This window comes from Oxyura jamaicensis, chromosome 8, assembly GCF_011077185.1.
Source record: "Oxyura jamaicensis isolate SHBP4307 breed ruddy duck chromosome 8, BPBGC_Ojam_1.0, whole genome shotgun sequence".
In the NCBI taxonomy this organism is placed as follows: Eukaryota; Metazoa; Chordata; class Aves; order Anseriformes; family Anatidae; genus Oxyura; species Oxyura jamaicensis.
Genome location: NC_048900.1, coordinates 12,414,973 through 12,430,793, shown reverse-complemented (window position 1 = coordinate 12,430,793; position 15,821 = coordinate 12,414,973). Strand labels below are relative to the sequence as shown.

At 38.2% G+C, this 15,821-nt stretch overlaps 1 protein-coding gene across 5 annotated transcripts in view; it reads left to right on the top strand.

Annotated features, from left to right (window-relative positions):
- RABGAP1L (RAB GTPase activating protein 1 like) overlaps nucleotides 1-15,821 on the top strand; it is a 247,475-nt gene that overhangs the window by 137,042 nt on the left and 94,612 nt on the right. For all 5 annotated transcript variants that reach the window (XM_035332547.1, XM_035332552.1, XM_035332551.1 and 2 more), the window contains 2 exons: nucleotides 2,745-2,858; nucleotides 12,602-12,676. In XM_035332547.1, coding sequence (XP_035188438.1) covers nucleotides 2,745-2,858; nucleotides 12,602-12,676 — 189 coding nt within the window. The remainder of the gene's footprint in view (nucleotides 1-2,744; nucleotides 2,859-12,601; nucleotides 12,677-15,821) is intronic.

The following is a 15,821-nucleotide window of genomic DNA, read 5'->3' as shown; positions in this document are numbered from 1 at the left end:
TATGACAAGGTGACACGCTTAGTGGATGAGAGAAAGGCTGTGGATGTGGTCTACCTTGATTTCAGTAAGGCTTTTGACACCGTTTCCTACAGCATTCTCCTCAAGAAACTGGCTGTTCATGGCTTGGACTGGTGCACGCTTCGTTGGGTTAAAAACTGGCTGGGTAGCCGGTCCCAAAGAGTTGTGGTGAATGGAGTCAAATCCAGTTGGAGGCCGATCACTAGTGGCGTCCCCCAGGGCCAGTTCTCTTTAAAATCTTGATCTTTACTTTGATCTTTACTGGGACCAGTTCTCTTTAAAATCTTGATCGATGATCTGGATGAGGGGATTGAGTGCACCCTCAGCAAGTTTGCAGACGACACCAAGTTAGGTGCGTGTATCGATCTGCTCGAGGGTAGGAAGGCTCTGCAGGAGGATCTGGATAGGCTGGACCCATGGGCTGAGGCCAGCGGTATGAAGTTCAACAAGGCCAAGTGCTGGGTCCTGCACCTGGGGCACAACAACCCCAAGCAGAGCTACAGGCTGGGAGATGAGTGGTTGGTAAGCTGCCTGGCAGAGGAGGACCTGGGAGTTTTGGTTGATAGTTGGCTGAATATGAGCCAGCAGTGTGCTCAGGTGGCCAAGAAGGCCAGCAGCATCCTGGCTTGTATAAGAAGCAGTGTGGCCAGCAGGTCCAGGGAAGTGATTGTGCCCCTGTACTCGGCTCTGGTGAGGCTGTACCTTGAGTACTGCGTTCAGTTTTGGGTCCCTCACTCTAAGGACGTCAAGGCCCTGGAGCATGTCAACAGAAGGGCTACGAAGCTGGTGAGGGGTCTGGAGAACAAGTCTTATAAGGAGTGGCTGAGGGAGCTGGGATTGTTCAGCCTGGAGAAGAGGAGGCTCGGGGCGACCTTATTGCACTCTGCAGGTACCTTAAAAGAGGCTGTAGCGAGGTGGGGGTTGGTCTATTCTCCCACGTGCCTGGTGACAGGATGAGGGGGAATAGGCTGAAATTGTGCCAGGGGAGGTTTAGTTTAGATATTAGAAAAAACTTCTTTACTGAAAGGGTTGTTAGTCACTGGAATAGGATGCCCAGGGAAGTGGTTGAGTCACCATCCCTGGAGGTCTTTAAAAGACGTTTAGATATAGAGCTTAGTGATACGGTTTAGTGGAGGACTTGTTAGTGTTAGGTCAGAGGTTGGACTAGGTGATCTTGGAGGTCTCTTACAACCTAGATGATTCTGTGATTCTATGATTCTGTGATTTTGATCTCTTGGGTTTTCAGGTTTCCATCTCTGAGGCAGCTGGGAGCTGCTTACTTCATGGAGTCACAGACTCGCAAAAGGGTTTGGGTTGGAAGTGACCTCGAAGCTCATCTGATCTCCCCCCTGCCATGGGCAGAGGCACCTCCTGCTGGAGCAGGTTTCCTGGGGCCCCATCAGCTTGGCCTTGGGCACTTGCAGGCAGCTGCCTTATTGCACAGCGTAGGTACTCTGTAGGGCCTTTATGGGATTAGGAAACCACCTAAACCTGGGAGATTACCTGGTTGCTGACTCCAGCAGGTATGATTTTTTGTGTGTGTGTGGAGAGTCCTGGATTACATACTGCAGTCTGAGAGCTTCTCTATGGTAAAGGGATGTATTTTGTTCTCAAGATAAAAGTGCTTATAAAGGATTTCTTTTCTAAGTCGTATGTGTGGATTCCGTTGGTTTTTCTTTTAGGATTACAAAGGTAATAAAGAAAAGCAGTGTTTGGTATTTACTGACCTAAAGGTACTATCTCCTACTGAGAGTAACTGGAACCTGAAGATAATGGATTAGCTGCTGCAGTTCCAGCTCTGACACTTTGATATCACTTCCTCATACACACAGTAGTATTTCTTAGCTCTTTTTGCAACGATTCCCAGCTTTTCATAGCAATACAGTGTTGTAAGCAATTACTTCTTTATCTACAGATGCAGGTATGGCTAGAGATCAATTCAGTTGCCTAAACAAGGGCATTCGGTGTCATTTTAGATGTATGTGGGTATGCAGATCGTCCATGTAGAGCTTGCAGAGATGATGCAGCATTTACAGGGGACTTGTAACCTGCAGTAGCAGCTGCTTATCAGGCAAGGTATTTTAGGGCCTCTAAAATGGCATTTGACACACGTTTAGGCACCGGAACTTATCCCTAGTTGCTTGTCAGTGTAAAAATGAAATTAAATGCTATTGAAGGTGTTCTAATAGCACGGAGGATATGAGATTTACCTGGAAGTATAACATTTTCTTGTACTATTTCTGGTTTTGTTCTCTTAAAGACCACTTAATGATGGAATTTGAACATTTCTAAGTAATAGTTCTAATTTGTAATTAACACGGTTTTTATGGTAGACTGATACACATTTAAAATTAATACCTCTGAGCCTTTGAGAGACTGTCTGATTTTCTTTTTTTACTTGTAGAGAAATACAGTAAGCATATGTTCTGTAGGAAAAATGCACCTACAATTAAATAACCAGTCATTTTCTGTGAGTTCTTAAGTTGAACTGCAAGCCTGAAGGGCAGAAAACATGCCACGTTGCTCTTGTTAAACTGTCAAATTATTACTGCATTCGAAACTAGAAGCTTTTCAGTTTCTTCCCAAAGCATTTTTGGGAGTATGAGTCAGTCAGTAAAGCAGTTATCTAACGTAACCACGTCAACTGCACATAGAATTTTATGTTCTGTTTGTTTAATTACACTGTTACCAAGCCAATATTTTGGGATTTTTCTCTCATTTTACAGGATTCTGCTCAAGAGAGTGTCATCACACGAGATATTCATCGTACATTTCCAGCACATGATTATTTCAAAGATACCGAAGGAGACGGTCAGGAATCTCTATACAAAATCTGTAAGGTACAGTCAGTACTCTGAATTTTCAAGTGTTCATGTTTTGCTGTGATTGTATTTTGCCCTGCTAACCTTGTTTTGATCCAAATCACTAATCAATACAATTTTAACACTTTACTTACATGTATGTGAAGAATAGTACTAGGTATCCTGAAGTAGTTTTTGTAACTTAACATTTTGTATCTCCTAAGATGCACGTGAGAAGAGTTGAGGTTCACGTGAGTTTTACTGACAGGCAGCTTGCTATCAGAGGGCCATTTCAGTAAGAGAATGCTGGATCAAAACTTTTTTCTCCCTCCTGGCAGAGAGGATTTCAGAGGAAGAGAAATCCACAGAGCAAACTTTGCAATTAGGTTAAGCAGGAATATCTGTGAGATAATTATCTAGAGAACAAGTTAGCTGACCTTTCCACAACTGATTTCTGTGTATAGCTTTTCACTCACAACTTTCAGAGCACCTCTGATTAAGGAAAAGTCGAATGTTTTTCAATTCAAATATAGGGAAGGTGAAGTACCAAGTGAACAGATTTGGCCAGGCTATACAGACAGACTTTTGTTGCTCAGGAGGGATCCAGAAGGTAGGATATTGCAGCTAGATAGGTAATTCTCTTACTGTCAGATTTTATTGTGTTTTTGGCAGTCAGTTTTTCTTTTACATTTTCTTCTACATGTAGAAAAAATGATTGCCTCAGACAAAGACATTTCTACTGCTCCTCTTTTCCTTATTACTCTGTTTCCTCCTCCAGCTGATTTATAGACAGAAATGATAGAGTTGTCATAACAAGTAGACATGAGTGTCCTGCCTTTGGGGTATATTGATACGTATTCCTGTTCTTCAGATAAGTTCTATGGTGATACAGTCTGCTATTCAAACAGTAATTTGGACAACTGTTAAAAATAGCTGCTTAGGTTACATATATTGAAGTTCACTGTCCTAAATAATCCACATAAAAAAATTAAAAATAGGAAAAGAAAAGAGTAGGGAGGACTTTGGACCAGTTATACTGATTTCTCACTAATCTTGGAGGGCTTTGAAAAGAAAAACTGGGATGGGTAGGTAATTATGGGCTTGTCAGTTTGCTATCAGTTAAGTGAAAAATGATGGAATGGCATTCAGCTTATCAAGAATTAAATGTGAGAAGTATATTATAATGAATGCCTGTGAGTTTGTTGAAAATAGATCTTGACAAGCTAACATAAAAAAAGGAAATACGATTTTCTTTGGTGAAGGCAATTTTATCACAGTTCTGTAGAACATGTAGTCTGATGCAATGCAAAAAAAAATTAAAAACAATGGACTAGTTAGAATATGAATAAAATACACATTAAAGAATTAAAAACTGACTAACAGGTTCCTAAACATAGCAGCATAGAATTAAATGTATTTCCAACAAAGCATCATGAAGATCTCTTGTTTATTTGACATTCTCTTGTTAGTCACCTAAAAGAAAACAGAAAAATCATTTCCGATAAAGATTTGTAGGTGACACGGAGAAGGGAATGGTAAATAATGAAGTATAGAAGGATGTGGATGTAGATGAAGCTTAGGTAGGAATAGAATCACTTGAGCAACTCAGTCTTTTACAGCTGCTGCAGCTGCTTTTCATTACTGTGTCCAGAATTAGACGACTACTGCTAAATTGGAAAGAATCTGTAGAAGTTCCATGCCAAGGATGAACTTGATTTGAGAACATTCTTTGGAAAGAAAATCTCATTCTCATGAATGGGTATCTCAGCTTATTTTGTTTAATTCAGAGAAGATAAAGGAAGGAATCTGTTTGAACTAGAAGTGACTTAGCAGACTTTTCTGTCTAGCAGACAGCTTCAGAGAGACAGATTTCTGTCCTTTCTGGGTTGTCTGTAGCAAAAGTGAAGAATTGTACTTGTCTCCCAAAGCCGGGGCTTTTCCTGCCCTCTGGGCCTCTACTTTCTCAGAGAAAGGAGCTGCAGATGTTGCTTCTCTCACCCTCGGTTTCTGGAAGAGCCTAGATCAGAGTCTACCAGCGTGTACATCAGGTTGAGGACTGCTTTTCCCTCGAAACATTATCTGCAGTTGAATCACCTCTGCCATTTTGCCACTCTATTTACATGAACAGGTTCTGCATAGCATCTTTGCAATCAGCTTTTAATTTACTACTCTGAGCAGCTTTGTATCATCACCAGACTTTGTTTCTGTGCTATTTTTTGTGTTCCTTATGATTTGTGAATATTTTCAGCAGCATCAGACCTAACATATATTTCTGTAAGATTCTGCAAGAGACTTCACCTTCATTCTGTGGGCGAAAACTGACTGTTTATTCCTTCCCTTGATTTCCTATCCTTTAATCAATTATTTGAGCCTTCTTCTTTGGCAGCTGAGTTTCCTAAAAAGTCTTTGGGAAGGAATCTTGTAGAATGTCTTTTAAAAATCCCTGTATACTATACTGACTACCTTATTCTTTTATGTACTCATTGGTTCCTTCAGAGAAGGATTTGTGAAGCATTGCTTCCTGGTATAACAGCCATATTGAATATTCAACATTGAATTATTCATAAGTTTACTGCTTTTATTCTTGCCAGTTTCTACCTACTTGCCAGTATAGAGATGAGGCTTAAATGCAAAGCGTATTTCTAGGCAGCCCCTTTTCCTCATAGTTGTACAGTTTTCTTAAATGGTGATGGCTTTGTTCTGCAAAAGACCTATCTATGGCTGTGTCTAGCTGGACCTTGAGTTTATGATCAATTTGGTGAGTTTTAGAGGAATATTGTTAAAAATGAATTAATTTCCTTATAAAGTTGTCATTCCATTGGCTGCTTTATGTTACTGGAATAACTTCCATCAGAGGTGCTAACGCACTCACACCCTTCTTCTGACATGGCAACAGGATGTTTGAAGAATGGGATTGCTGAATGAGGCTAGAAGAGGGACTAACCTCCCTCCTCAGGTGGGAGGGTGAAGAGCTGAAGAGCATTTTCTCTGTGCCCCACTGGAAAGAGAGGCAATCTGAGCAGTCAGATAAAAAGGAAAAGCATTAAAAGCTCCCCGCCTCATTTGAACAGGTCTGTCAGTTCTACTTCCATCTCCTCATCTCTTCTTCAGAACAGTAGGAAATTGGGAAAGATGGAAACTTCTTCAGTTGCATAACATTTATGTGACAAAGTAAAGTATCTAAAAATAAACTTTAAGGCTGACAGTGGTGATAAGGAATGAAAAGAGTTCCAGATCGGAGATTTCACTTGAGGACATCGCATAAGCTAGATTTTACAGAGCAAGTATCTTCAGTAAATACTTACATTTCTTGCACACTTTCTGTTTAAATACCACAAAAATGCAAGCTATATTTAAAGAGTTCGTTCGCTGTGTTACAAAGCATAACAACAGTACTCTTGACCTCCTTCCATGCTCGCATACGTAGTTAACAGCTCTGTCCTTCAGGGAATCAAGGTGTATGGCAGAAAGTGTCCTCTTGAGTGTTTGGAGGGTACGCAGTGCACAATGTAATGAGATATGTTTTCTCTAATTTTTTGATTAAAGTAACTCCTCTTTGATAAACAACCACTGTGATGTTAATAGCAGGAACTGGATATGTTGCTGGGTAATCAATTTGTCTAGGTTAATAATCTTACTGGACAGACTGAGAAAATTGTATACATTTCTGTGTTTTTGTGAAAATGGTTGAATAATTTTTCAGAGATTCAGAGTTGGTGTCAGTGTTTTCCAGTGAAAAAGGCATTATGGAAAGCTATGAATCATTTGTATCATGATGTATTTTTGTTACTGAGTACTTATCTCCCTGCTTTATCAAATTTGTAGCTTTTTCTTAAACCCAGTCATACTTGCCTGGGATCAGTGTGATTTTTGGCTTGAAGAGAGACACTGCAGTTCAGTAGCTGTCACAATGTCTGTTTGTTGATACCCAGATTAGTAGAGGGAATGATAAACTGTTTTTCTAGCAAAGCTAATACTTTACTTTCTTTGCTGTGTAATTGAAATGCAAAAATGTCTTTGAATTGCTCTTTTGTGACCAGTAGCTTCCGTATCGTGCTAAGCAACAAATGATGGATTACTCTGGGCTCATCCTCTAGCACGAATTGCTGCCGAATGCTGTCCTGTCAACTGTTTCTTTTTTTTCTTTTTTCCTTTTTTTTTTTTCATTTTCACTTTGTTGCACCACCTTCTTTTGTATGATGACCTCTTTTCTGCATGCACATGTTCTTCTACATTTCTCAATATTTTCTTAGTATCTCTTCAAGTTTACAAATGAGCGGTTTAAATATTTGTCCCCTTTGGTTTAATTACTTGTCAAAGAGCAGATCTATTTCATTGCTATAGCAGTCTATTGTATTCTAGAATATACATAGGAGCATGAACAGAATCTGTTAAGAATCATTTTTCATCCATTTTTAGTTGTTTATTTCCTTCACTCCTGGATTGAAGAGCAATTTTAGTAAATATTGTTTCTTGTTTCACGCAAAGGATTTTTAATGTTACCTTGTCTTCTTCAATTTCCATATTAATAAGGTTCCTCCTCTGTGCATCTGTGCTTAGCGAGGAAGCAGCAGCACTGTTCCTGCATATGGATTTTCTGCTGAGACTGTACTAGTAAAAAGGTCAGGGTTGTGAATCTCAAGTGCTGGAAATGGAGTAAAGACTTTATTGTGTTCAGGGGCTTGCCTGAGTGAGCGCAAACCCTTCTTTGTTCCCTGAGCCTTTGCTAGGCCTGTAGTTCTGGATGAGGTATAGTGTGTATCGTACAGCTGCCCCTCGGGGACACCCAATAAATGAGGAAATAATTTTGAAAAATGCACTTTTCAGTTAACATTCCCTGTAGAATGGGACAGTCATAGGAATATCCCTACTTTCAGACTGTTGGCCCTGTAGTATATTTAGATGTGGAGCCTTACGTTCTACTATTAGGTGCGCCATTTTAAATGGCGCTCTCACTGACAGCCACTTCAGGCACCACGCAGGTTTTTAACTCTACTGAGATGGACTTCAGCACAGAGCCATTTCTGTATCACACAGCGAGAAGATGCCCTGGATCATTTCTGTCGTTTCGGTGGTGACACAGAGATAAGTCATGGGAGCAAATCAGGCTTATAATTCTAAAAATGTTGCATTCCTGTTACCTTTTCTTACTTTTTTTTTTTTTTTTTCCTGGGACAGAGATATCTAGTATGGCTGTTAACAAGCAGCCTGTCGCTATTTCAGAGAAACGAGAGTTTCCTGTGCCAGAAAACTTTACTACTGACAAGAGAGACACCCGTACTGCAGATGAGGAATGGAGATCTGTAGGGCCTCTGCTTGTACCTTTTCCACGGCATCGCTGTGAAGCGTGTGTGTATGGGTGGGGGGAATGAAAGCTCTGGCAAACAAGAGAAAGATCTTTTTATGAGGCAGGCACTGTAGAAATATTTTTCATGAGATCTGTTTAATTTCTAATGTAATTGTAATTAAAGTAATTGAGTTACTATGGTAAGGACAAATTGGCAGTGTGACTGTAAGCTGATACTTACTAGTTAGTGTTTTGCATTTTGCTGCTATTTCAAGTACATATGAACCTTCAGCAAGTATAAGCAATCCTTTCCGTGCTTATGAGGACACAAAATGGTGAAAAAAGTTCAGTCTGGAATGCAAGATGTGCTCCTTACTCTTCCTTTTCTCAGACTGGTAGGACTGATACATAGTAGTTGCAGAAATCCCAATGCTGACTTATTACATTCAGATCAGCAACCTTTCCTTTTTCAGTGGTACGTACCTGGAATTTTTGTATCCATGGAAGATTCTGATCTCGGAAGATTTTCCTTCAATAATTATTTTAAAGAAGAATTCCTGTCCATCTCTGGATTCTTCAACCACTTTCCCAATATGCACGCAGTTAAAAAATAAAAATTAAAAAAAAATCAGTCCCAGAAATAAGTCTACTTCTGTGATCTCTACCACGGACTTTTTTTTTTGCTTCCAAAACTGTTCACTTTCTGATAATGTGCTAATAACTGCACACTTCAGCTCTGCAGCAGACAGGTATTAAAAAGACACTTTAATTCTGTAGATGAGGTCTTTGTTCAGTTAAAAGGAATTAAAGTAGGCTTTGAGACAGAATTGTTATTAAGGCTCAATTGTGAGAAACAGAATATTTCAGATCTCAGATCTCGGTTAATTGATGCATTGTGAGTGGAGGTTCCTGAAGAGCTTAAGAAAATAACAACTGAAAGTTTACTACATTGTCAAAGCTTGTCGTGGGAAAAATCCCATTCTCTTGAAATTACAAAGCAAACAGTGACTTCAGTGGAAGTAGGTTTGGGATTTTGTTTTGTTTTCATGTTTCATACAGAAAAACAAAGTTAATGCTCCTAAATCCCTTGAAAGGATAAATCTTAATTCATCTTAGATCTTTTATCAGGATCTTAATATTATTGAGGTACCTGTAGGCAGCATCCTTATTTTTGAGGGTATTTTGGTTAATTACATCACACTTCAGCAATAACAAGTCCCATAGGTTATTTAAAACTAAAAAAAAAAAGGAATTGGAAATATAACATGCATAAAGTTTCAAAAATGTATTTGCTTGGGGCAAATAAAACGAAACCATGTAGATTCTACCATTTTTTTTTTTTTAAATAAAAATCTTTTGCTTTGACTTAACAGCAGAATCTTTCTCAGTTTGATCTAATTCTCATGTTCAGATCTGAGTATCTTGTAACAGCTGCTTCTGAAGATGAGATTGTGGGGAGGGGCCTAGTGGAAATTAATTAAAAACAAAACAAAAAGAAGCAGATCCATCAGTTAATACATACATATATATGTTCTTTAATAGTTCATGTTTTCTTCTAGGATATGTTAGAAATGTTCCAAGATATGTCTCTCTCACTGGACCTCTCAGATGTTTTTCTCTATGTCCTATGTATATATGTGTCCACTAATTAATTTGTATTTTTTTAAAACCAAATTATCCAAAACGACTGGTTTGTAGTTCCACGGATTTCCTCTTTTTACAAACATCTCCCATTTGTTGTCTGTTCTTCTGATTAAATAAGCCAATTAATGGTTTACCAGTTTATTTTTCTTTGAAACTTTGTGTCCATTCTGTCTGTTCTTAATACATTTTTAGTATTTTTTGTTCATTTTAATTTATAATCTCTTTCTGAGATTCAGTTCGAGACAGACTCTTCAACGCATTCCCTGTTAGAAGTGGTTCCAGCAGGATGACAACCTCAGTGATTATTCTGCAACAAAACAGACACAAGGAAAGTTCCCCTGGGTTTCGTGCTGGAGTTTAAATACAACTTTTGTACATTCATTATGTATTTTCCAAGTAGAAGCTTTGCCTTCCTGCTCTGGATGTGAAAACTAATTGATTTATTATTACTGTTATTGTGCTCAGGAAGTTGATCATGAGAAAGGTCTTCCTTTATATTTTTATGCTTAAAATGCAGAGTAAGGCTTTTTTTTTTTTTTTTTTTCCTTCCCTGCTTTTCCCCCATTTTCTATCTTTTGCCACAATTTCATTTTGTTTCACAATCTCCAAGGCATATCTTTGTTTTTCTGACAGCTTTCTTTACCCTCCTTTTGTCTATGCTAGTTCTGGAGGCATTTTGTTTGCTCCACTATGTTGATTTCCCAGTAGTTTTTATTTTTATTTTTTATTTTATTTTAATTTTTAACAAAAAAAAACTTGTTTGCATTAATTCAATGCTGTTTTCAGCATACTATTAACTATTGTGCTAACATTGCTTCTCATAAGAGAATTTTCTGCAAATTATTACAGTTACGGTATTATTACTTCTCAGAACAGAGGGAGCCTCCCCAGAAGGTCAATCACTTACTATTTTTCAGCTTGGATTTTTTTTTTGTTGTTAAGTAAAATAAAAGTGTTTTATGCAGTATGAAGGAATCATAAATCAAATTTATTATTTGCAATTTGGCATATCTGGAGCTGGCCTTTCAAAAGCAGAAATAATGCATCTTTTAGGAGTGCTACTGAAACAAAATAACAGGCATCCATAAACTGATAGATTTGGGGAACAAAGACAGAAGGACTCTATTTACTGTTTATAATTAACCAGAGATGGTTTTAATAAGCCGTATACAGTATTAAAGTGTTGAAAGTAATTTCTGTTAATTCCATGTTTAGAAGCTAAAGAGTAATTTAAAATTCACTCTTTTAAGGACAGCACCCTTGTTTCTGATTCCAAGTTTTGTGCCTGCTATTGTATCTTTCTGGAGGTATTTTGTGTATTTTGCTTTTATGGCTAGAACAGGTGAAACCAATAAGCACCTTGTCATGGTTTCTTTTTCTTTTTTTTCTTTTTTTTTTTTTTTGTCAATAATTCGTGTGATTAGTCTTCTTGTATTTACATGACAAATGAAAATGAGCAGTGGGTTGGAATCAAGGTCACCCCAGTTCCAGCTGCTGGGGACCAGCAGCAGAACAGACAAATGGCCAGTGATGCTAAGGCATGCTTTGGCTTTTCACAAAGCTGGAAATGAAGTAGGAGGTGTATGGCTGAGCTGTTTGCAAACAGTGACCTTTAGCGGAATACTCAGTGTATATTCTTGATGGAAATCTTCTCTACTGGAGTCAGCACATACTTTCTTAGAAATGTTCTTTCCTCATTTCTGCCAGTCAGAATGAAAAAGAAAGGCGGTTTAAAGACTTGACATACATTTTGGCCTCCATTTCAATGTTCTGGCAGAAATTATTGGCAATTATATTAATGTGCTTGGCTTAAAAGGAGCCAAATGTCTTTCTGAGACAAAATTCTTAACTTTTGAAGAGGCAGTTAAGGCACTTCTGAAATCCTGTGGGGCAGACCCCTGTGGCTTTGGTTCCCCCAGCGCAACTCAGGTTGTTCATCTTAGTGAAGTTGCAGTCTGATTCCATTGCAAACTTAAAAATGGCAGGGAAGCACAGTGTTCCAGTTCGAAACATGCTCAGCCGCAAGCAGTACTGGAGGTAGTCCGGGGGCAAAGCACATTTCTTGATTCACGTGGATTGTTCTGGAGCTCTGGCCTGGTGCTGCTGTTTTGCTTTGCCTTGCTCTTCTCTCAGGATGGCTGTCTTTCTGCTGTCAGTCCTGCTCCTGCTTACTTTCTCAAGTCTCCTCAGATTTTTAACATCCTCTAACATCTCTTTCAAAACAGTATTCATCATCTTGTCTCTGAAAAGCAAAGAGGAAGGGAAGGTCAGTTATTTTTAATAGGAAGAAAAAAGTAGTGCAGCCATCATACCGTAGGAGAAGGGGTCTTCTTCATTTTTCAGCATAACAAGGAAATGGAAAAGCTGTTTCTGATGAAATTTTCAGCGTAGGGTAGTTCTCAGTGATTCTCAAACTAACAACCTCAGGTCCTGTACTTTCACAGTGTAAAGGTTTGTTTTTCCAAAAAGAAATAAACAAGCACATTCCCCATCACACAAAGGCACCTGGTTCTTAGCTTACATTTTTTATATTCCCACTATTTCATTACTGAAATTAAATTCCAGCTCCTCAGTGGAATTATTCCTGGTTTAGGTGAAGGGAAATTGCATCCAACTCTTTTCATGCTGTTTTAAAAATAAAAATAGACAAATGCAATGTTCATGGAAGACTCAGGGTGAACTACCCAGGTTTTCCTAAGTGCACTGAAAACCTATGCAAGGTGGGTTACAATTTCACTCCGTTTATTATTTTAGCCTGCATAGTTTTACATATGCTGAATATCAAAATGTAATACAATCAGTAGCAAATGAGTAAATGCATTCTGAGTATATGTTGACTTATTTTTTCTAGGCATACTCTGTCTATGATGAAGACATTGGCTATTGCCAGGGACAGTCCTTCCTTGCAGCTGTGCTACTCCTCCATGTGAGTTAATTGCAAAATGAAAGCTTTGATATTTGAAGCCAAAGCAGCTTTAAAATCAGTAGTACTGGAACATAGTGTTTGACAGATATTTACTCTTGTTTATTTGTCTCTGTTCATTTTCCCGTTGTTGCTTTTTGGCAAATAGTGAATAATGGCTTCTATTTTTATGGATGTAGATTTCATTTATCTAGGAGAAATCTGATAAATTATCAAGCATTTCTGTGTCAAAACCAGACACCGATGAGTTACATCTTTTCTTTGAATTTAATTCTTATGTAGGTAAACTTGCTTTGGGTTTGAGGGAGATATTCTCAGAGTAGTCAACAGGAGCAAGCAGTCTCATTAATTTTCAGTGAGACTTTTTGTCCTAAGGACATTTTTTAATATCTATTGAATGAGAGCTGAATTTGAACATTAGTATTTTAGCCTGTAACCAAGAACTGTACAAACTTGATCTGTTACCTTCTTTATATACGTACGTATGTGTATAGTGATAGGAAGATAAACAGTTTTTATATTTGGCTTTAACTTTGATGATGTTTCAGTGGAAAAGAAGCAGATTCAAATAGTATGGGTATTGGTGGATATTGTAAAGAATTTCTGAATAAAACTCCCCAGACATCAACAGCAACTCTAATTCAGGCCATTGCCTTTTTCTCTCAAGTTTTAATTAATAAATTATTAATCATGGTTGAAATACACTTTAGATTGTGGTTTTGGATAGGACATTGGTGGTATATATGTTACATATACACTTCCTAAGGCATCAGGAAATCAAATTCTGATCAATTCAACCATAATTTGTAATTCCTAGTGAGATCTAAGACTCCTCGAATATTTATGGAGCATGACACACAGTGGAAGTGTTACAGAGAAGCTTTAGATTTCTCAAGAGTAAACCTGAAATTAGTCAGGTTATTGCAGTCCCACATACGCTGCAAATTACCTCATCTCTCAGTTATTTTGCGAGTAAATTTTTACCCAAAGAAGTTGTTTGATTTCCACTGGAAGAATAAGCCAATTGCAGTACGGGAGGGTTTTAGAAATGAGTAGGTGTCACATTCTTAATGTTCAACTAATACCTAGCTCCTCTCTCTCTTGGTAGTGTGCTGTCATTACGATAGAGAATCACCTTTGTTTCTAGTGTTTCTGGAGTTAGAAGAAATTGCCCTGTTATGTAGGGAATACTAAATGGCAATTGCACTCATTTTAATTTGCCCTTTATAACGTTTGCTTTCATAATAGGATATTAAACTGAAATAATCAGAGAAAGGGGGGAAGGGAAGCAGTGTCACTCATGTAAGTTGGGAGCTTCCCAGGATGTCCTTGAACTTGTGTTTTTCTCAAATTTTCCAACCAATCTGTATCTGTGAAAGCTTGTAAGATCCTCCCTAACTCTCCAGTCTTTGCATGGATTCTATCCCCTTTCCTTTCCCCCTTTTTTTCTGGGACAGGTTATCATTTCTCTTCAGTGTAGATATCTGTCAGGGATGGTTGGGTAGCCTGAGCTTCCATCCTGGCTTTTTGTGATTTTGCTGCTTTGGTGAAATCCCCATCAAAGATGAGCAAGTAATTTCTAATCATGGGAGACCAGTGTTGCCAACTCTGATAGTTTTACTGTTAGTATCATAGTATTTGACTTTTTTTTTTCCTCACTGTTTACCTCTTGGAATCATTACTACATGAAAAAATAAAAGTCCATTTAAAAAAAAAAAAAAAAGCAGGTAAATTTCTGGCTTTTGTGATTCCAAGTAAAAATAATAAGGGACAAATATCTGAATGTTTAAAATCAGAAATGCCCCAAATAGGCATTTTCTTAATAATAATAATAATAATAAAGATAAACTTCATTTTATGATTTTGAATTCTTGGGGTTGGTAATATTGGAGAACCTGCATCCACAGAGTGAGGACTCCATGGCCTCTGCCTGTACGTCCTTTGGCCCAGTACTCATCTCTGTTCCCTCTCCCTGTGCTGGGGGAGGGATGACTGTCAATGCACGTGTGTCTGAGCATGCAAGGTAGGTGTGCTTGTGCATGAGCATCTGTCATTTTATTAGAAATAATTGTTACCTTACAAAAAAAAATGTACATTTGCTTTCATTTTATTCTAGAGCAGATTCAGGCTTTTTGGTCAGGATAAAAATTTTTCTTCCCTTTTCTTTGTCTGCAGCCTTTATCCACTGTCAGTGGGGATTGTTCTGACCAGATAAAATTGTGATAAAGAGCACTGAGATTTCTAAGAGCTTGTCCTAGGTGAATCTAGCCTGCACAGATAGCTAGCAGCTGACTTGGCAGTTCTTTATTCCAAGTAGTTATTTTTATATATGCTGTCTGAAAATGAAAATGTCCACACGTGGCCCTGGAGACAGGGCATAATCATAGGCTGAACTACAAAAGATAAAACCTGGAAGGTAAATATCAACACACTAAAATTCTCTTTGAAAAAATATTGAGCTTTTATCTATTGCTGATATTTGATAAGGGATTGGCACGAGAGTGAATGAGGGAGTATACTAAAAGGTCAGGAATTGTCATTCTTGATACTCAATAATTGTTTTCATTTGTAACAGTCTGGTGCCTGCAAAAGCAAGGTGTTTTTTTTTTTCAAAGACCTGATTTGTGGCCTGCAGGGACTCTAGCATGGGGGAAGAGGGAGATGGCAGCATTGGAGGTTTGATGACATGGCTTCCCACAAATTCAGCACTCTATTAAGCTCAAGCCAATAAATTAGAGTGTCCCACATAGCTTTTCTGTCAGTACCACCTTCTGAAATTCTGTTGGATGAGAAATTTTGGTCAACATGGAATAGAGAGCTTATGGAGACATGGCTTCCGAAAAAAATCATAATGTTAATAGGGAGGATCAGTCACTCCAAGCTCCCAGGGAGGTTCTGTTGGCAAAACTTGTTATTTCCTTATTCATCATTGGAAACCTGACTTTAGAGATTTTCATGTCCTGGGGTTTGGATGAAAGTAAACAAGCGCTATTCTCACTAAGGACTCTTTATCTTAGCTCTCCTGCTTTTTCAGTTAACCAAATTTCTCTCAATAGAAATCAGTGTCTTGGGATGTTGTTTTTCTTTTTTCTTTCCTTTTATCTATTTATTTATTTATTTTAACTCATGTTCTGTAGCTGAGAGTTGT